Source organism: Fusarium phalaenopsidis (genome assembly GCF_050370095.1).
Source record: "Fusarium phalaenopsidis strain FUZ10S chromosome Unknown contig_32372, whole genome shotgun sequence".
In the NCBI taxonomy this organism is placed as follows: Eukaryota; Fungi; Ascomycota; class Sordariomycetes; order Hypocreales; family Nectriaceae; genus Fusarium; species Fusarium phalaenopsidis.
Window position 1 is genome coordinate 204,390 of NW_028145383.1, and position 15,779 is coordinate 220,168.

At 49.4% G+C, this 15,779-nt stretch overlaps 4 protein-coding genes and 1 non-coding gene across 5 annotated transcripts; 1 reads left to right on the forward strand and 4 right to left on the reverse strand.

Annotated features, from left to right (window-relative positions):
- Positions 1-4,068: 4,068 nt before the first annotated feature.
- LRP88_14566 (glycosyl hydrolase family 71-domain-containing protein) lies at positions 4,069-6,002 on the reverse strand (the record flags this gene model as incomplete). Its single annotated transcript, XM_083250906.1, has 4 exons — positions 4,069-5,124; positions 5,180-5,232; positions 5,283-5,811; positions 5,865-6,002. The coding sequence occupies 4 exons, from the start codon at positions 6,000-6,002 to the stop codon at positions 4,069-4,071; spliced, it is 1,776 nt and encodes a 591-aa protein (XP_083093306.1).
- A 2,417-nt stretch (positions 6,003-8,419) lies between these two features.
- Positions 8,420-8,886, reverse strand: LRP88_14567 (Cerato-platanin; the record flags this gene model as incomplete). The annotated part of the gene is made up of 2 exons (XM_083250907.1): positions 8,420-8,778; positions 8,826-8,886. The coding sequence occupies 2 exons, from the start codon at positions 8,884-8,886 to the stop codon at positions 8,420-8,422; spliced, it is 420 nt and encodes a 139-aa protein (XP_083093307.1).
- A 943-nt stretch (positions 8,887-9,829) lies between these two features.
- Positions 9,830-10,165, reverse strand: LRP88_14568 (uncharacterized protein; the record flags this gene model as incomplete). Its single annotated transcript, XM_083250908.1, has 1 exon — positions 9,830-10,165. The coding sequence occupies one exon, from the start codon at positions 10,163-10,165 to the stop codon at positions 9,830-9,832; it is 336 nt and encodes a 111-aa protein (XP_083093308.1).
- Positions 10,166-11,271: 1,106 nt separating this feature from the next.
- Positions 11,272-13,748, forward strand: LRP88_14569 (uncharacterized protein; the record flags this gene model as incomplete). The annotated part of the gene is made up of 5 exons (XM_083250909.1): positions 11,272-11,858; positions 11,935-12,285; positions 12,336-12,953; positions 13,007-13,450; positions 13,505-13,748. The coding sequence occupies 5 exons, from the start codon at positions 11,272-11,274 to the stop codon at positions 13,746-13,748; spliced, it is 2,244 nt and encodes a 747-aa protein (XP_083093309.1).
- Positions 13,749-14,268: 520 nt separating this feature from the next.
- LRP88_14570 lies at positions 14,269-14,350 on the reverse strand. Its single transcript has one exon. It is a non-coding gene; the product is annotated as a tRNA-Ser (tRNA).
- Between the last annotated feature and the right edge of the window lie 1,429 nt (positions 14,351-15,779).

Genomic DNA, 15,779 nt, shown 5'->3' on the forward strand with positions numbered 1-15,779 from the left:
AAACAAAATCATGAGAAAGTAAAGCGTGTGTGAATTACATCAGCGAGACCAGTGGTCGACTTCAAGTGAATTGACCAACCTCTCCCGTATGGTGGTCTCCCCATTCTGTTAAGGCGCCATCACACGCAGGCTTGATCGGCTCGGCCTATGCAAAACTCAGGGCATGCAATGTGCTAACTTGTGATCGGGCAAGATGGATTGTATAACCGCATGCATAAACACGGAGCAAGCCGTTGTGTCAAAGTGGGTCGCAGGGCACAAATCTTTTTCTCCCCGGCATCCGTAATCTCCGACTCCGACTAGCGTCGGCGAGTCTGAGGAACATACCGATCGGTGCTGTCACGTGTGCTACCTTAGCCACTACCCAACCCCAGCCACACCCATCATGGCTTCGACTTCTAACACGAAGCACCATGGTATCAATGCAAGACGGTTAATTTCAACTTAGAAAGGCGATAAATCCTTGTTCTGCCTGTTTCTGTACCTTTTGATTAGTGCGATAATTGGGAATGAGCGCGTACCAGTCTGTGTCAATTCATTTGCGATCCTCAAGCGCCTGAAAATGGTTGAATATTAAAGCCTCCGCGCAGGTGAGCAACCATTCGTGGTTTCGGAGCAGCAAGGAGTTGATGTTACACGTGATCCTTTCTTGCACTTGGAACTGACTTTAGAAAACTAAATGACCAAATGAATTAAGTCAATGAGGGATAATTGACCTGATATATTACCACCCATTCAGCCAGTAAACCAGACAAGCTCAACCACCCTAGAGTTCTTGTTGAAACTGTGCTGACTAAGCGATGTGGACTCGCAGTCTGGCATATCACGTGAGGGGAGGAGCTCTTAGATAAGATAAGTGATTAGATTAAGGCAACCACTATTTACCCGTATCTTATTATTCTCAAAGGTTTAGTAAAAACGCGTTACTTACTATAAGGTATTGTCTTATAACTGTTAACCTCACTGAGGAATTAACATAGCCTACCATGGAGAGAGAGCAGTTGGGAATTACAGGCCATAACTGTTATTTTATTGATTACCTCCATTCACCATCTTTGTCTGGCTACTTTGGCCGTGGTGGAACCACGTCGTAAGACTCCAGGAAATGAAGTGTTGCCACGAAGACAGCTGAACACTGCATGGATCAATCAGAACACCCCTGATCAGCCTTGCCGCTCTCTAGCATCCAGGCAGACACAGGCTACCCATTCAAGTAAACGCGATGACAATTATTGTTCCAGCTTGGGCTGACGATATCTGGAAAGTCACCCGTGTGGCGTTTTCAGCTTTCAGCTGTTTATGAAATGATTTCTCCCTTCCACTAATCATACCACTCCATTCAAGGGTAGCAAGAAACCTACAAATGGTGGAATTCTCTGGTAGTTTGGGAGCATTGCTGAGAGAAAAGTCAAACGTGGAGCACTTCTTCACATTGCATTGCTTCTTAAGTTTCAATAACTCCCACCTCGCCGCCTATAATGGATGACGGCTTTGTCACCTCACCCAACTTGGCTGACTTCTTACACTCAGAAGATGAGTCAGTTTTCTATGAAGAAGATCTACATCCATTACGCGATGATGCAGCCTTCCGCGAGAGGCTCCAAGAGTTGGGGCAACCGGGTGATGATCGCAGCAGCGCTTCGTTCGAAGCCTGGATCATAAGGAGCACAATCAAGGATGAGATATCCAGGTCTGGAGAGATGGCAACACATGATGGCAGTGACCAGCCAACAGGTATTGCGCTGCCAGCAGGTACTATTGCGGTCGCTCCCGACGGGACAGTAACCCAGGGTCACAGGCCTGAACACATGTCGTTGACGCAGTTGATGCTCAGGGATCTTGTTGGCCTGAAAAATCTCAGACTGTCCGAGAGCCGAGGAGCAGATGCACACTCTTTCCTTCTTCCACCCTCATCGCATGGCGTCTCCAGCACAAAACCCGCTACGTGCCCAACATGTGCATGTCTCCAAGATGTATACGGTAAGACTACTCTGCAGGAGCTCCGACAATCCCAAGATACATGCAAATGTTGCCGGCTTGTTGTTCAGATTATCGAGTTCTACAAGTCTGGTCTCGACGGAGAGAACAGGGTCCGGATATTTGCACCTCTCACTAAAAACGACACACTTCGTATATGTTGTCAGGGCGGCATTGCGAGGGAATCCGAGATACCTTTCATGATCGAGGCTTTTGACTTGCCTGGCCATCGTCCCTTATACCCGTCCATCAAGCCCGTAGCGGACATCTCCGGCGACACATCCTCCCCAGAGGCGTTTGCCAAAGCTCGTTACTGGCTTCAACACTGCGTCGACGACCACAAGGGCTGCGCGTCCAATACCAACGTCCGCCTCCCGACCCGCCTGGTTAGGATAGTGCGTGACCCTTTCACGCATTTGACTACCATCAAACTCGTCGAGACCAACAACTCTTTTGGTCGATATGCTTGTCTCAGTCACTGCTGGGGCCCTCAAGGCTCATCAGGCCTCCTCCGTACGACATCTGTCAACTACGAGGCCCATCTCAATGCAATCCCGATACAATCCTTACCGCGGACGTTTCAACATGCCCTCATTACAACTCGTCGTCTTGGACTGGACTTTCTCTGGATCGACTCACTATGTATTATTCAGGGCGATAAGGCCGATTGGGCTCAAGAAGCCGCGCGAATGGGGTCATACTACTCCAACGGTTACATTACCATTTCCGCATCTTGGTCTCCCCGTCCTTCGGGAGGATGTTTCAGCCTCTCTGAGCCAGAGTTCATTGGACGACGACTTCATATCCCTGACAGTCTGAGTTCTCTCTCTGTCCGTCGAGTGTTGGAGCATGGGAGTCGCTGGCCACTACTACACAGGGGATGGGTTTTCCAAGAAAGAATATTGTCACCTCGAGTTCTTCATTTCGGTCTGAGAGAAATGGTCTGGGAGTGCCTCACCTGCACCGCATGCGAGTGTGGCATGAGCGACGCCCTGCAGGCAGAATTGTCGAATAAGGGTGAATATACACGAGCGATGGGTAACACTCAGAGACACAGGCTGAAAGATGTGTGGAGAGACATGGTGCAACAATACAGCAAACTCGATCTCACGTTTGCAAGCGATAGGTTTGCAGCTATCACTGGCGTCGCAAAGCAGATGCAGGGGTACCGACATGCCAACTATTTTGCAGGACTGTGGGAAGATTCCATGATGGGAGACATGCTGTGGAGGACCTTCCAATCGCCGAGTGACCAAATGAAGCCGAGGAACGAAGGAAACAAAGCTCCGACGTGGTCATGGGCCTCAGTGGAGGCGCCATGGATCACCTATGAGCATTTGGGGACCCGCCTCGGAGCGAGAGGAAAGACTGTATCGTTTGAAAGGATCGAGGATACGTATGCGAAGATTTTGAGTATTTCAGGTGAACCACTTGCGGATGGAAACTTTGGAGACAGCGAACTCGGTGCCATTATCATTCAAGGAAGTTGCATTAGGGGACGAGTAATTCATCGCCCTTTACATCAACCTCTTGATTCAGGCATGCTAGCCCGGGGCACTAGTTTTCCTGAGTGGTACGAGACAAGGAAGCACGAATTGAAAGCTGAGATTGTTCTGGATGATGGCTCCGAACCAAAGTTTTACGCCGACTACGGGTTCTGTTCTGCAGGAAGATATTATATCAGTTCGGGGGATGAGGTTGTGGTTCTGAAGATGGCACTTGTTGGTGAGGGTGATGATGTCTTCTCTAAACCATCAGTGTTTGGACTTGTATTGCGTCAGGTTGATTGGCCAAAGACATATGAGAGAGTGAGATTGGTTGAGTTTTCAGCAAGGGATGGTGCTGAGGCGTTTCAAGGGTCGCAAAGGGTCGTTTTACAGATTGTATGAAAGTACGTAGTAATAGTTTATTAACTACTATCTAGACGATGACTCTAATATTTGCCTGGATGATGATGAGGGTAAAAGATTAGAAGATTTGACTTGGATTCGCTGGAAGTGGTGTTACGATTCTACTCTGGATGAACATCACAGTGTTTGCTAGGCTGAATTCTTAAATCGCCAATTGTAAACTGCCACTACGCTATTCAACTTAACAGTATCTGCAGGCAGTATCGGGACAGTATCCATGGTTGCAGGTGTAGCTGCAAAGTCCCTTGTAGCTGTCATCAAGGCCACTGGCAGGGCAACCTTCACGGCCATTGGTGGCAGGAGGTGATACGGCTGAACCGTATTCAGTACACTTGCACTGAGCGGAAGGGCAGTAGTTGTAGTGGCAAGTGTACTCGCAAAGGCCAAGGTAGTTTCCGCTCTGTCCGTCAGCGACGGTGCCCTTGATGCAAGCCTGACCAGGGTTGGCAGTGGTCACAACTGGGGGGTTGGGCTGAGTGGGCGAAGCCGGGTTGGTACCAAGAGATGGCTTGGCCTGGCAAGTCGTAACGTGCAGTCCGACAGTCAGAGACGCCAAGCCGGCGCTGTCAAGAGGGTCGGAGAAACCAGCTGCCACAGTGCCCACGTAAGCGTTGTAGTTGTACAGGCCGCAAGCACAGACATTGGTAATGTCCATGAGAGATGTGTCAGACAGGACGGTGGAGCTTCCGCGCTTCAGAGTGAACGTTTGCTTTCCAACTCCGGCATTGACCTTGACTAGAGTAGCGCCGGCGCCGACGTCCTTGGTGACGGAATTGCCTCCGGATGTGATAACCACAGTGCCAGCCGACTTGAGCAGACTGACAACATAGACAACGTCTTCCATTGTGTCCCATCCGTCGGGACGGCCCATGAAGTAGTTCTCATTGGGGTTGGGAGGGGGGTTGTTGGATGTCGTATCAGTGGAGTCGCAGTTGAGCGACTTGAGGTTGCGCCTGTACCAGTAGACGAGCTGATCCTTCTCAATATACTTGGCAACGTTGGTATCCTTGTTCTTGTAGGCTGCGATGTAGGGCTTGGAGAGGTCGAGCCAGCCGTTGTGCGGCATGTCATTGACCCACTTGGACGAGCCGTCGTCGTTGTGCTTGGACTTGAGAGGGCCAATGTAGTGGGACTCGCCATAGTCGTTCCAGGTAAGGATCTCGACCATGGGGAAGCCCTTCTGCAAGACTTCGTTCCAGCGGTCGAAGATGAGGGAGCCGCCAGGGAAAACCCAGTTCTGATCATCAAGTTAGCTCCGTCTGTTGATAAGGCGCAAATTGGGGTTTGGCTACCTTGGACCAATCAACCTCGGGTCCGAAGTGTGTGAAGAACCAGGGAGAAACAGCTGAGCTCGCGTTAGTCACTCCGAGTAGTATCAGATTAGGGGAAACTTACGAGCCATGTACTTCTTGCCGCCAAGCCAGTTCAGATAGTTGTTGTCACCGTCGGCGACGCTCACACTCTTCCCGTTCTTGGGGGCCTTGTTGTTTCCATCGTTGGGCCAACCCATCCAGTTCAAAGCACCGTCAATGCCGTTGGTCGAACCTCCCCAGGGGGTGAAGTTGGGGACGAAATAGATGTTGGAGCCAGAAGCACTTCGCACGGCGTTGGCATCTAGTCCATCGCCTGCGAAACTTGAGACGAATACCCTGTTGTCAACCATGAGTTGAGCAGGCCGACTGGCATACTGCTTAACCTTTTGGCCAACGGCTGCTGCGTTGTTCTTGTCCCAGTAGTGAAAGTCGAACGAGATAAAGACCTTCATGCCATTGCGGTTGGCAGAATCATAGGCATATCCGAGCTGCGCGTCATTGTAGGTATCGGTGCCAATGTTGAGGGCAAAGGCGTCAATTCCAGCAGCCTTGGCAAGCTTCATGTCTTCATCATAGTCCGCAGAGCTTTGTCTGTTGCTGACGATGCCGATCTGAAATCTGTTAGCTTGACTGGGTAGTTTTTCATACTCTCAGGACGGTATACCATAAAGTGCGCAAATACCAAACGGTCGTTGGAAGAGGCACGTTCGGAAAGGGATTGGCCAACGGCAGCAGCTTGGCAAGTCACTGCAGCGAGGGCCGCAAGGCCGACGCCTCGAAGGAAGCGTGACACAGACACCATTGTGACGGTGTCTACTAAGGTGTAATTGATCAACACGAGGCGTTGAGGACCTACACAAGAGTACAAGAGGGTAAAAGATTGAGGCCTGTCGCCTTATATGCTTCTAGTTTACAACATACCGCGTTTTCAACTGGGCCCCAGCTGCATACCGACCTGCCCGGATAGGTTCGTATGAGACGGGTCATGTACCCACGAAAGGAGTGGGCTAATGGGGCCAAGCGTTTATGCGACGCTGCATCCACTCGCAAACGGATCATGTTCTTTGAATAACTGCTTTGTGATTGGAAAAGGTACGCATACGGCGGGAATTAATTTCACCGATCAGCCATACCACCTGCACTGTCCGGGGTTCCCACACTGACAGACCCTCATTCGCCAGAGACAACGTTGCATCACTATTCACCTCATGTGGGATGAAAAACGGTTCATGGCATGCAACAAGCCAAGTTCCGGAACGTGCTCTAATCAGGTAGTTAGAGAGGGGTGATTACAGGCTGTACGTCGTCAAGTCCAAATGGCTATACCTCCAAAATGACAAGTGACCGCTTTACCCCGATGGTACTTTTGTTATGATTGTCAGCGAATACGAGGTGACAAAGGATCAAAACCACCCCACACCTGTTTCAACAGGGATACTATAGGTTGATGAATAGGGCGATGCAGCCAGCCCCCTGACATACGATCGAACTTCGGGACCATCCGAGCTGCCTGCTGAAGTCTGTGCTGCCTCGTAGTTTATCGAATGAAGATCGACTTATCACGGCTGTTGCCGTCGAACCGGTCCTTGCGTTTGCCTGAACCATGCAACCCAGGGTTGGCCACAGGGCCGAGTTGACTCGCCAGGGCCCGAACAATTTACCCGTGAATGCGATAGATGCTTGGCCCAATCGCATAACTCCAGAAGCGACGGTAATGCCGGCATTGGTGACCAGAAGGCTGAGAACCTTGCAAACACCACGTAACTCAAAGACGGTGTGATTATAACAAGATTGAGTAATTGTTGAACCAGAATGAGATTAAACAGCCCTACCAGGCCGTCGCCAGCGATCAGCCTACCAGGGTTCTTGTTTTCCGACCCTACCGATACCTTGAAAGTCTGGACACCAAAACTCACACCGGAAACCCCGGAGGGTGCATGGGCCAGTGAGCTTGTCAGTACCTTTCAGCTATAGAGATCCAGGCAGTCTCGTGATTTCAATCCTGTATCACGAGGAAATCATGAGCGGTTGTATCCATGCTGGGATATACCTGCGCAACTTGCGTGAGATTGAGAAGAATGGGACAGTGCCACCAAAAGCTTGTCAAACAGCTTCATATGTTTCGTTATGGCCTGGTTGAGATGACTTTGTTGAATTGGGCACTGATGGAGCAATGGATTAATACGTCAGAAAACGATTACGGATGTACTCCTTCTAAGTTATTTAACACTGATCTCATGTGGCATATATCGTTGAGGTGGCACTATCAGCTCATATGACTCTATATCCCTCACTCAAGCCGAATCATCTGAGTCTGGCTAACCAATAGTCCAACATCATGCCAAGGAAGAAACCCATGGCGACATCTTCACACATGTGTCGATTTAATAAATATTTTAGTGTAGCCTTAATTCTCTACTTTTCTAAAATATCTACTTATCTAAAACTACAAATCGATACAACATTTTACACATAATAATGAGCCGTATAACGGTTTAGATGCACAGGTTCAGCAGGCTTGGTAGTTTCATCAATCTTAACGTGCTCCTAAATAACGTTTGGGTAGATTAGAACCCAGGGTCGTCTGACCATATACATATTCAACACCTCCCTTGTGTGCACCAAACAAACCCCCACACCTTACTATCTATTCAATCACCCATGATCGTAGGTCAGCGAGTGGAGGATGTGTACTATGCCTATAAAATTCATCTTACCCACAATGATGCCTCGAGATCAGAACAAAGAGTTATAGATCCGTGATGACAATTGAAACTAATGCCGCACAACATAGTACTGGTTTGATGAGATGGAAATCTGATACGGTCTCCCTTTTAATGACAGTGGGATTATATGTTGACGGCCCCTTTCAGCGATGTAATGAAGATGAACAGCAATGACATCTTTCTCTAACAGGTGCAGCCACTATTCTCAAAGCCAAAAACATGAAGCCTCAAAGATGGAAGCTGTGATAGAGTTGGGAATTGTTTATGGCCGCAGCGAAAAGCACAACGCTAATATCGTTTCACGAGGATCAATATAAAAGAAGCAAAGGTCTCCATTAGCAAATACAAGGTGGTTTGCGATGAGCTCAGCTACTAATATCAATCTCAAAAAACGGAACACTCCTCCAGTTCGACATCAAAAGCTCCTGTCATTCTTGCTTTCATAATCATTATGCGTTCATTCTTGGCCAAAAAATGTGCCCTTCACAACACATTATTTCACTCCGCAGTTGCTGACCGCAACTTGGGTGGCTGTAGCATCGACACGACCAAGCTTGACAGCCTGGCCGTTAGTGAGAGTGTTCATGGCGGTGAGCGCAATGTTGAAACCCGCGGCAGTATGGTCAATGGCCAGAATGTTGATGCTCTTGCCCTTGTACGTGAGCTTCCAGCAAGTACCGCAGGAGGCCGAGTTCCATCCCGCAATGGCCTGGGCGCCGCCGATGTTTGGGAACTTGGGGATGTTGCCCTGCGTCTGCCAGCCATACCTCGTGATTAGGCCATTCTTGCCATCGGAGCAGGCCACAGCAGTGAGAGACCGGGACGACTGATCATAGCCGGGGTCATAAGAGACTATTTGGTGTGAGGAAAGATCATGAAGAAGGGAAGAGAAAACGGACCGGTGACGGCAGATGCTGCCGCGAGGAGAGTAGTAAGGCTGAAAAGGCTGGGGACATGCATTTTACGCGGTGGATTGTTTGAGGAGAGTCGAAAGGGATGGTAGTTCAAATAGAAAAAACTAGAAGCTTCCCACGAGTGTATGATGCCCAACGAGATGATGGAACAGTACACGATTGCTTTGAGGATTAATGCTCTCTTTATGTTCATACACTCGTCCTTACACCCACCCACCCTTATGAGTAAATACGAGCCCGTTAATTCTGTCACGGGCTTACATGACAATATGATTTGCGGATAACTTCCCCGCGTGACTTTCCATGCGCTGCAACCTCGTATTTACCTAGGACCTCCTCACTCCAGCCCTTTCGCTTTTGAGTCTCGTATGAAGGCTGGTCATTCAGCCATCGCTTGATCCCATCTCGAGCAAGTTAATGACCTAAGTGGCGCACAATCTCGATGGCCCGAGATTCCCGAGGTGCCCGACAGCGTTGGGATTTTTGGAGGAAGAAAATATGGCTTCCGTAAGTTCAAGCATTGAGTTTGGGGCTGAGCGGCACTGGCTGGAGCTGAAAAAACTGTCATCCATTATCGGAAGACCAGCTGCCATCAGACTTCAAGGCGTCGGGAGCATAAAGTAAATTTATATAGACTCCGCGGGGACAGATGTCATTAAGTCCGCATAGCCGTCATGTCTTACGTCGGAAGGGCTCTTGGAAGCGTTTTGCTATTAGAACAATAGGTGGGCTGAAGACCATGGGCGGTCGGCCTGTGTAAAGGAAGGGATATATGTACAACGATAATGTTAGACTGTATGCCTGGCAATTACTCAAGCTGAACAGAACTCGAATTCACATGCGAGGTTCTGTCTAGCTCAATGCTCATTGGTTCACAGGACTAAACCGTGCCAATTCTGACCAAGTTTTATATCCCTTATAGCCGTCTTTCGTTTCAGACATGTACTTGGATGGTCTCAGCTTCCACCGATCCTTGGCGTACAAGGCCATCATGCCAAACCCTCATCATCTTCTGACAGATCTGTGGTACCATGAAGCTGGTCCACTTCAAAGGTAGTAAAATGGCGCGCCTTAACTTCGGGCGTGAAAAGCATGTCAAGAGTTTCGATAGCAAGGCTCGTCTCTGGGACGAAGAAGAAGGCCCAGATGGTGTAGGCCAGGCTGCTGGCTCCGGCGATGAATCCGATGTAGCCCTGAAGATGCCCAGAGTCGGGATTCAGCAGATAGGGATAGATGGTCAGAACAAGAACCAACATAACAACTTGCACTGCTGATGCAAGTGCCACCGTCTTGGGCCTGAGAGCGTTGCTTGGCACCTCACCCATGATGACGGTGGAAACGGGACTGAGAACTGCTTCGTAAAAGATGTTCCAGATCACCATGAGAGCACCTTGAGCAAACACACCTGACCGGTGGGGTCGGTAGTATTGTTAGTCCCTCACAGACCAAAAGCCATCTAAATGAAAACCATGTGAACATCGTGGCCATGGGAGTCCTATGTGACATTGACCTACCCGATACCAACGAGGACCTTTTTGGCCGATGCAAGCTTTCTACCTTCTCGAGTCCCTTCTACGGAATGAGCGCCTCCATCTTGCGATCTCTGGCCCAAATCAAATATCTAACGTCTACCAAGGATCAACAATCTGAGGAAGATCTGGATGCCTTCGAGGCCTGGTTATATCTAGACTTCCCTGCAGATCACCCTCACCCTTACTCCCAACCCACAGATGCAGTGGTTGTCTACCACATGGCAAAGGCTTTCTACTACGCTCGATTGGTTCTCTTCCAGCGAGCTGTGCGTCAAAGGCCGCTCAATATGGTCCAAGATCTTGTCCAAGCCGGTGTTTGTGAGCTGGAAGCTATCAAATCCATCACTTCAGGGTCGACCGGCTGTGGCATACTTTGGCCTTCGTTGGTTCTAGCGCGGGACCCGTGAACTTCAGAATCGAATGCGGTGTTGGTTTGAATGCAAACAACGGCTGGGCCTTCGAAGTATTAATTTCTTGCATGACAGGGTGAATATGCTCTGGGCATATTGTGCCTCTGCTGCTGAGTGGGTTAATGTTACCTGGCATGGTTTTGAAGAAGGAGTTGAATTTGATGTTTTTCCAGTGTAGTAGAAGTCTAGAAAGGAAAATAACAATATTTTAGTTATTATTACTTTTTATTAATCAAGTTAAATATGAAGTAAAGATTATCTATTTTATTTATTCCTTGAAAAAGCATTATTAAAGCCAAAGCCAGCGCAGCCAATTAGATCCAAGCGGCGTTCCTTAGCCCTGTGGATCGGAGTGCACTTTTTCCGTCAGATCCTTGTTTGTCATTGTCCCCACCACCGCCACGTCAGGCATCATGTCGGTGAGTCTTTCAAACTGAGCCCGACCTGATCTGACTCGGGGAGACGTAAAAAAGACACCATCTCGATTCAATGTTGCGTGGCGATCGTGGAGATACGGCCAGCACTTCTTCCAGAAGCCATGGAGGCCATGGCACTTCAGAGCCGCGGCTCTTTGAGTTCGGTGACCGGGGCCGGATCCTTTCACCGAGATGCGTCGAGATCTCAAAGCAACACCCCGAAGAGTTCCTCAACTATCTCCAGCAGGCATGGAAGCGCGACAAGATCTATGCCAAGGCGAACCCGGATTCCATGTTAGATCTGAAGGCTTTGAAGGTCCTCTGCCAAGACGGGAAATACCGACCTCTTGGGAGCTGTTACATCCCCCTGCCCAAGCTAGTCTACCTCCAGAGCCGTTATATGCTCGAAGGGGAGACGTTCCCCTTTCTCAGGCTTAACCCACCACTCAAGCCAGACGGGGGCTTTGGACCGTGGAGGTGCCTACGGGCCTTTGCCAGGTACCGCGACAATCTCGACTTCTTCTTGGAGATGTTGATCCGAATACGACGACAGAAGAGCCCCACTGTCGAGTTTCCCCGCCGAATTTTGGAGTTGTATCTTCGTATCCAGGCAGAATGTGAAGACTCAAGGGACCTGGAGGAGTGCCAACAAAGAGTCAGGTATGTCAACCAGAGAGCAGTACCAACACTGCCTTTGCATCGTGTTAGACCGGTGACTGACAGCTCATGGCCACAGGGATGTATTCGAAAAAGAACAGCTGCTCTACATTCATCCCATATGGAGACCTCCCAGCGAGTGCTTGATGGACGACTTGTGTGATATGTCTAGCACACTTTCCAAGTCTGCCCTTTTCCCGGTGGCTGAAGATTGGGACGCGAGCAAATCCGAGCTTGCATCATTGAGAGACTTCTATTCACACACGCTAGAGGTCCAGAGTGCCTCATTCCGAACCATCCTGGGCGTATTGGAAAGGCGGGAATTCGACGCACCACTTGATCCCTCAGATCTGTGGCTGACAGACGACTTCTACCGCGCCTTGGACAAGTTGAGGCGTAAGCTCTCACCTCAAGAGGCTGCTGAGCTCAGGTAAGTTACCTTGCCGCACATGGTGCCCTTGACTAACACGTTGATGGTAGGACGGCTTTTGCAGAGAATATGATTATTGCCGTGGCCCCTGGTGAGAGCGTGATATGGCTCAACTCAAGCGACTGCACCTGGGCCCCCAAACTAGACAGTCCAGAAGTTAACGATTTGAGCAAGCACTACCCCGAGCTCAAGGACTTCTTCACCAAGTTCCTCGGCATAAAAAAGAACGATGCTGGTCTCGTCTTTGACAGCTTGGTGAATGTGGCGTCGTTGAGCCCAGGGAATACACGCGACGACACAGCCAGGGGGCTTTTGGTTGCAGTCAGTCAAAAGATCCCAGAATATGGTCACGTCTTGGACAAGGAAAAGTTCCTTCGCAGCCCCGTCTTTCCTGTTCTTACTCCCGATGGCGATGTTCTTCTCTGTGCTGCTACCATGGAGTTTTCCATCGCCGACCGCAAGTATCTGAAGGACGCATTCATTGGGAAACTCAACCTGCTAGACTTTGACCCAAAGACCGTTTGGATGCTCGACAATCTTCTGGTCTGGGCAGGTCTCGAGGAGCGGTATCTATCACGCAAGGTTGAGGAGATGGGCCCGGCCGAGGAGGATTTCAAATCTATCGAGCTGAGTGGCGAGATTTCGTCCAAGGCCAGTCAACTGCTTCGGTAAGTTGTTGCCACTACTCTCTTTTCTCGATATTTCTAACATCCCATCCTAGAATTGCTGTTCACTTCCGAAGCCCCCGAACAAGCAACCCAAAGGCAACGTCATGGCTGCTGGAAGTATTGGAACATGCCCAAGTGCGCCTCGTGTCCAGCTTTCCATCCCGACTCATATACCGCTCGGGGAATGCTGAAATTGTTGTCGAGAATACTTTGGGTGGCCTCGATATCAAAGACACTGTCGGCCTTGTCATCTACGTCGACGACGAGAACTGGGAGCTTCTGAAACAAACCATGCTCCCACGTCGCCTGTTGGAATGGATGATGACTGACCCCGACTCCGGGGATACCGAAGAGGTGACTGAGCTGGGAGTGAGCCTAGTCAGAAGTATTCTGAACGTTGCTCCCGGGCGAGATCACATCATCCCGAAGATGCTTGACGCCGAAGGCATAGTGGATGTAGAGGCACTGAACGCATCGCCGTACTGGCGACTGAACAGGTAAGCAGGACAAACCCTACAACGAAGTACTCTGCTAATTGTAATTTCTTACAGCGAACCTACTCCCGAACCAACGCCACCTGCAAAGACCATTGATGAGCCGGAGGAAACACTGATTCCCGTTGAAGAGGCGCCGACACGACACAGGCAGCCAGCTTCAAAAGGCGGTGCAGAGAGACATGACTTTGATGAAGACGAGGATGAGGAGGATGAGCAGAGTTGGGAGCGTGAGTTTGTCGCCGATGAGGCCACGTTGCTTAACTTTTCTGTTGTGAAGGAGGAGGTTTACAAATTGTAGTACTGCTTTTCATTGACCAGGGTTGCGCAGTTCGCCACTCTATATAACAAGGTCTCTTTTAACTAAAGGATAGACGAGAATGAAGAATATGAGACGAAAACGGCAAAATTTATTCACCTTCTAATGATTGTGCAATTCTCAGTCTTACCTGGAGTTAGCTGGGCAAGTGGAGGGTTAACGCAGGAAGGGATTCAGATCGCACCTTTGTTACGCAAGGAGAGAAGTTGGAGCATTAGAAGAGCACTTTGAACGGATAGATATTAAAGATGGAGGAAGAGGCTGGGACTGTTGCTGCAGTCAAATGCGCCGTATTGTTTTTATCCATGTTGAACGACAGCTGGAGCAAACAGTTAAAACAAGCTGTGGTTAGATGTCGCAAAGGACAACAGACACATGGTGTCCCCGCTGGTTTCAATGCTATGAACGAGAGCCGGGCTACAGAAGCTGTCATGGGTGCAAAAAGAGGTATAGCCATGAAACCACACATTCAATAAGGCAAATGAACAAAAAAAGAACCAATCGACGTGGGCCTGATTCGAACAGACGCCTCCGAAGAGAATAGATTTCTAGTCTATCGCATTAGACCACTCTGCCACCACGCCTTTCCTAATTGGTGATTTGTCGGAGCCAAACTTGGTCTGATGGAGCCTGCATCACTGGCTTGACGATACTCATGGAACATTTTCTCAGGGCGAGATTCTCTTGCTTGACGGAACAAGTACTAGAAGCGCGATGGCCCAAGTACCGTCAGCCAGGGTGCCGGGTACTGTCTGTATCGGATACTCGCTGTGTCATGGGAACCCATGTTGGCATCGAAATTTTAATAGCGTAAAGCATCGTGGTTTAACATTATATCAGAAGATAGTTATGTTCTCCAGTCTTCCAGGAGTATGCTCTCCACCAAAGAAGGTCTCTGGCCATTCATAAAAGCAAATCGAACTGTACTCAAGTTTCGGCGCGGTAGTGGCCAATGTGATCTCGTCTTGATTGACAATCCGACTGCAGACTTTCAGCCTTTGAAAAAGCCGAAAGTAGGGGCTATCCCTGAGCCATCCTCTTAAACCTTCCACTGTAGCCACCATACTGACCCTGTGCGATTGGATCCAGGAACTGGCTGTTTCCCGGCGTACTCCGACCATTGATGTCCAACCAGAAAGCACGTGAGTTGCAGATTCGGTCCCTGTCTTCGGAATATCCAGGTCCTCGCAGGAAAAACAGTTTGAGGAGTTGGATGTTTGTGCCCAATACCAAGGCCCAACATCATCAGTTGTTGACCCCGTCGGGAATAAAGGAAAAACCTTCTCATACCAAGAGCTATGGAGAGATTCTTGGATCATTAACCAGTTGTTTGGGTCCATGGACACATGTACCCAAGCCTCAACCCTGCCCTGTCGTATCTCCACGTAGCACTCAGGGCTGCAATGCCGAAGGAAATTGAAATAGAGGTCAACGAAGGATTCTTGGGGTTTAGAAAACAGTTGATAGAATAGGCCTGTGATATGGGCAGTGATGCTGCCCCGACAAAAGGAACTGGCTCTTGGTCGCATCCATTGTAACCTTGCCCAGCTTTGGTTGCAAAGGCTCGCAGCCTCGGAAACCACATCATAGACTGTCTCATACAAAATCGGTGTAAGTTCCTGGCCAAGAGGGACAGGCCTAGAATGAGGCATGTCATCACTCTTAAGGACAGAAAATGTGGCAGGAGGGGGTGGGAAGTTTGACTCGGAAGGCGGCTTTCTTGACAGGAAAAGGCCAAAACAAGGGCAGCATTTTAGCAGCCGGTAATTTGAATCAGGAAGAAGTCGTCGCATAAAAAGGAGAAGAGGAGGATTCCTCTTGTCTTTCAATAGAAAAACGCGTGTGGGCCCCAACTCAATGGCGTTGTCGAGTGAAGTGTCCGAGGTGCATATGTACAATGTACAATTTGCGGCCGTCATCATAAAAACATTGCTCAGAGCTGTGTCTCGATGAATCTGAACTGGCTTCGAGGAGGATTGCCAAAGGTAAATGAGGGGGAGCGAAAGCGCGGAC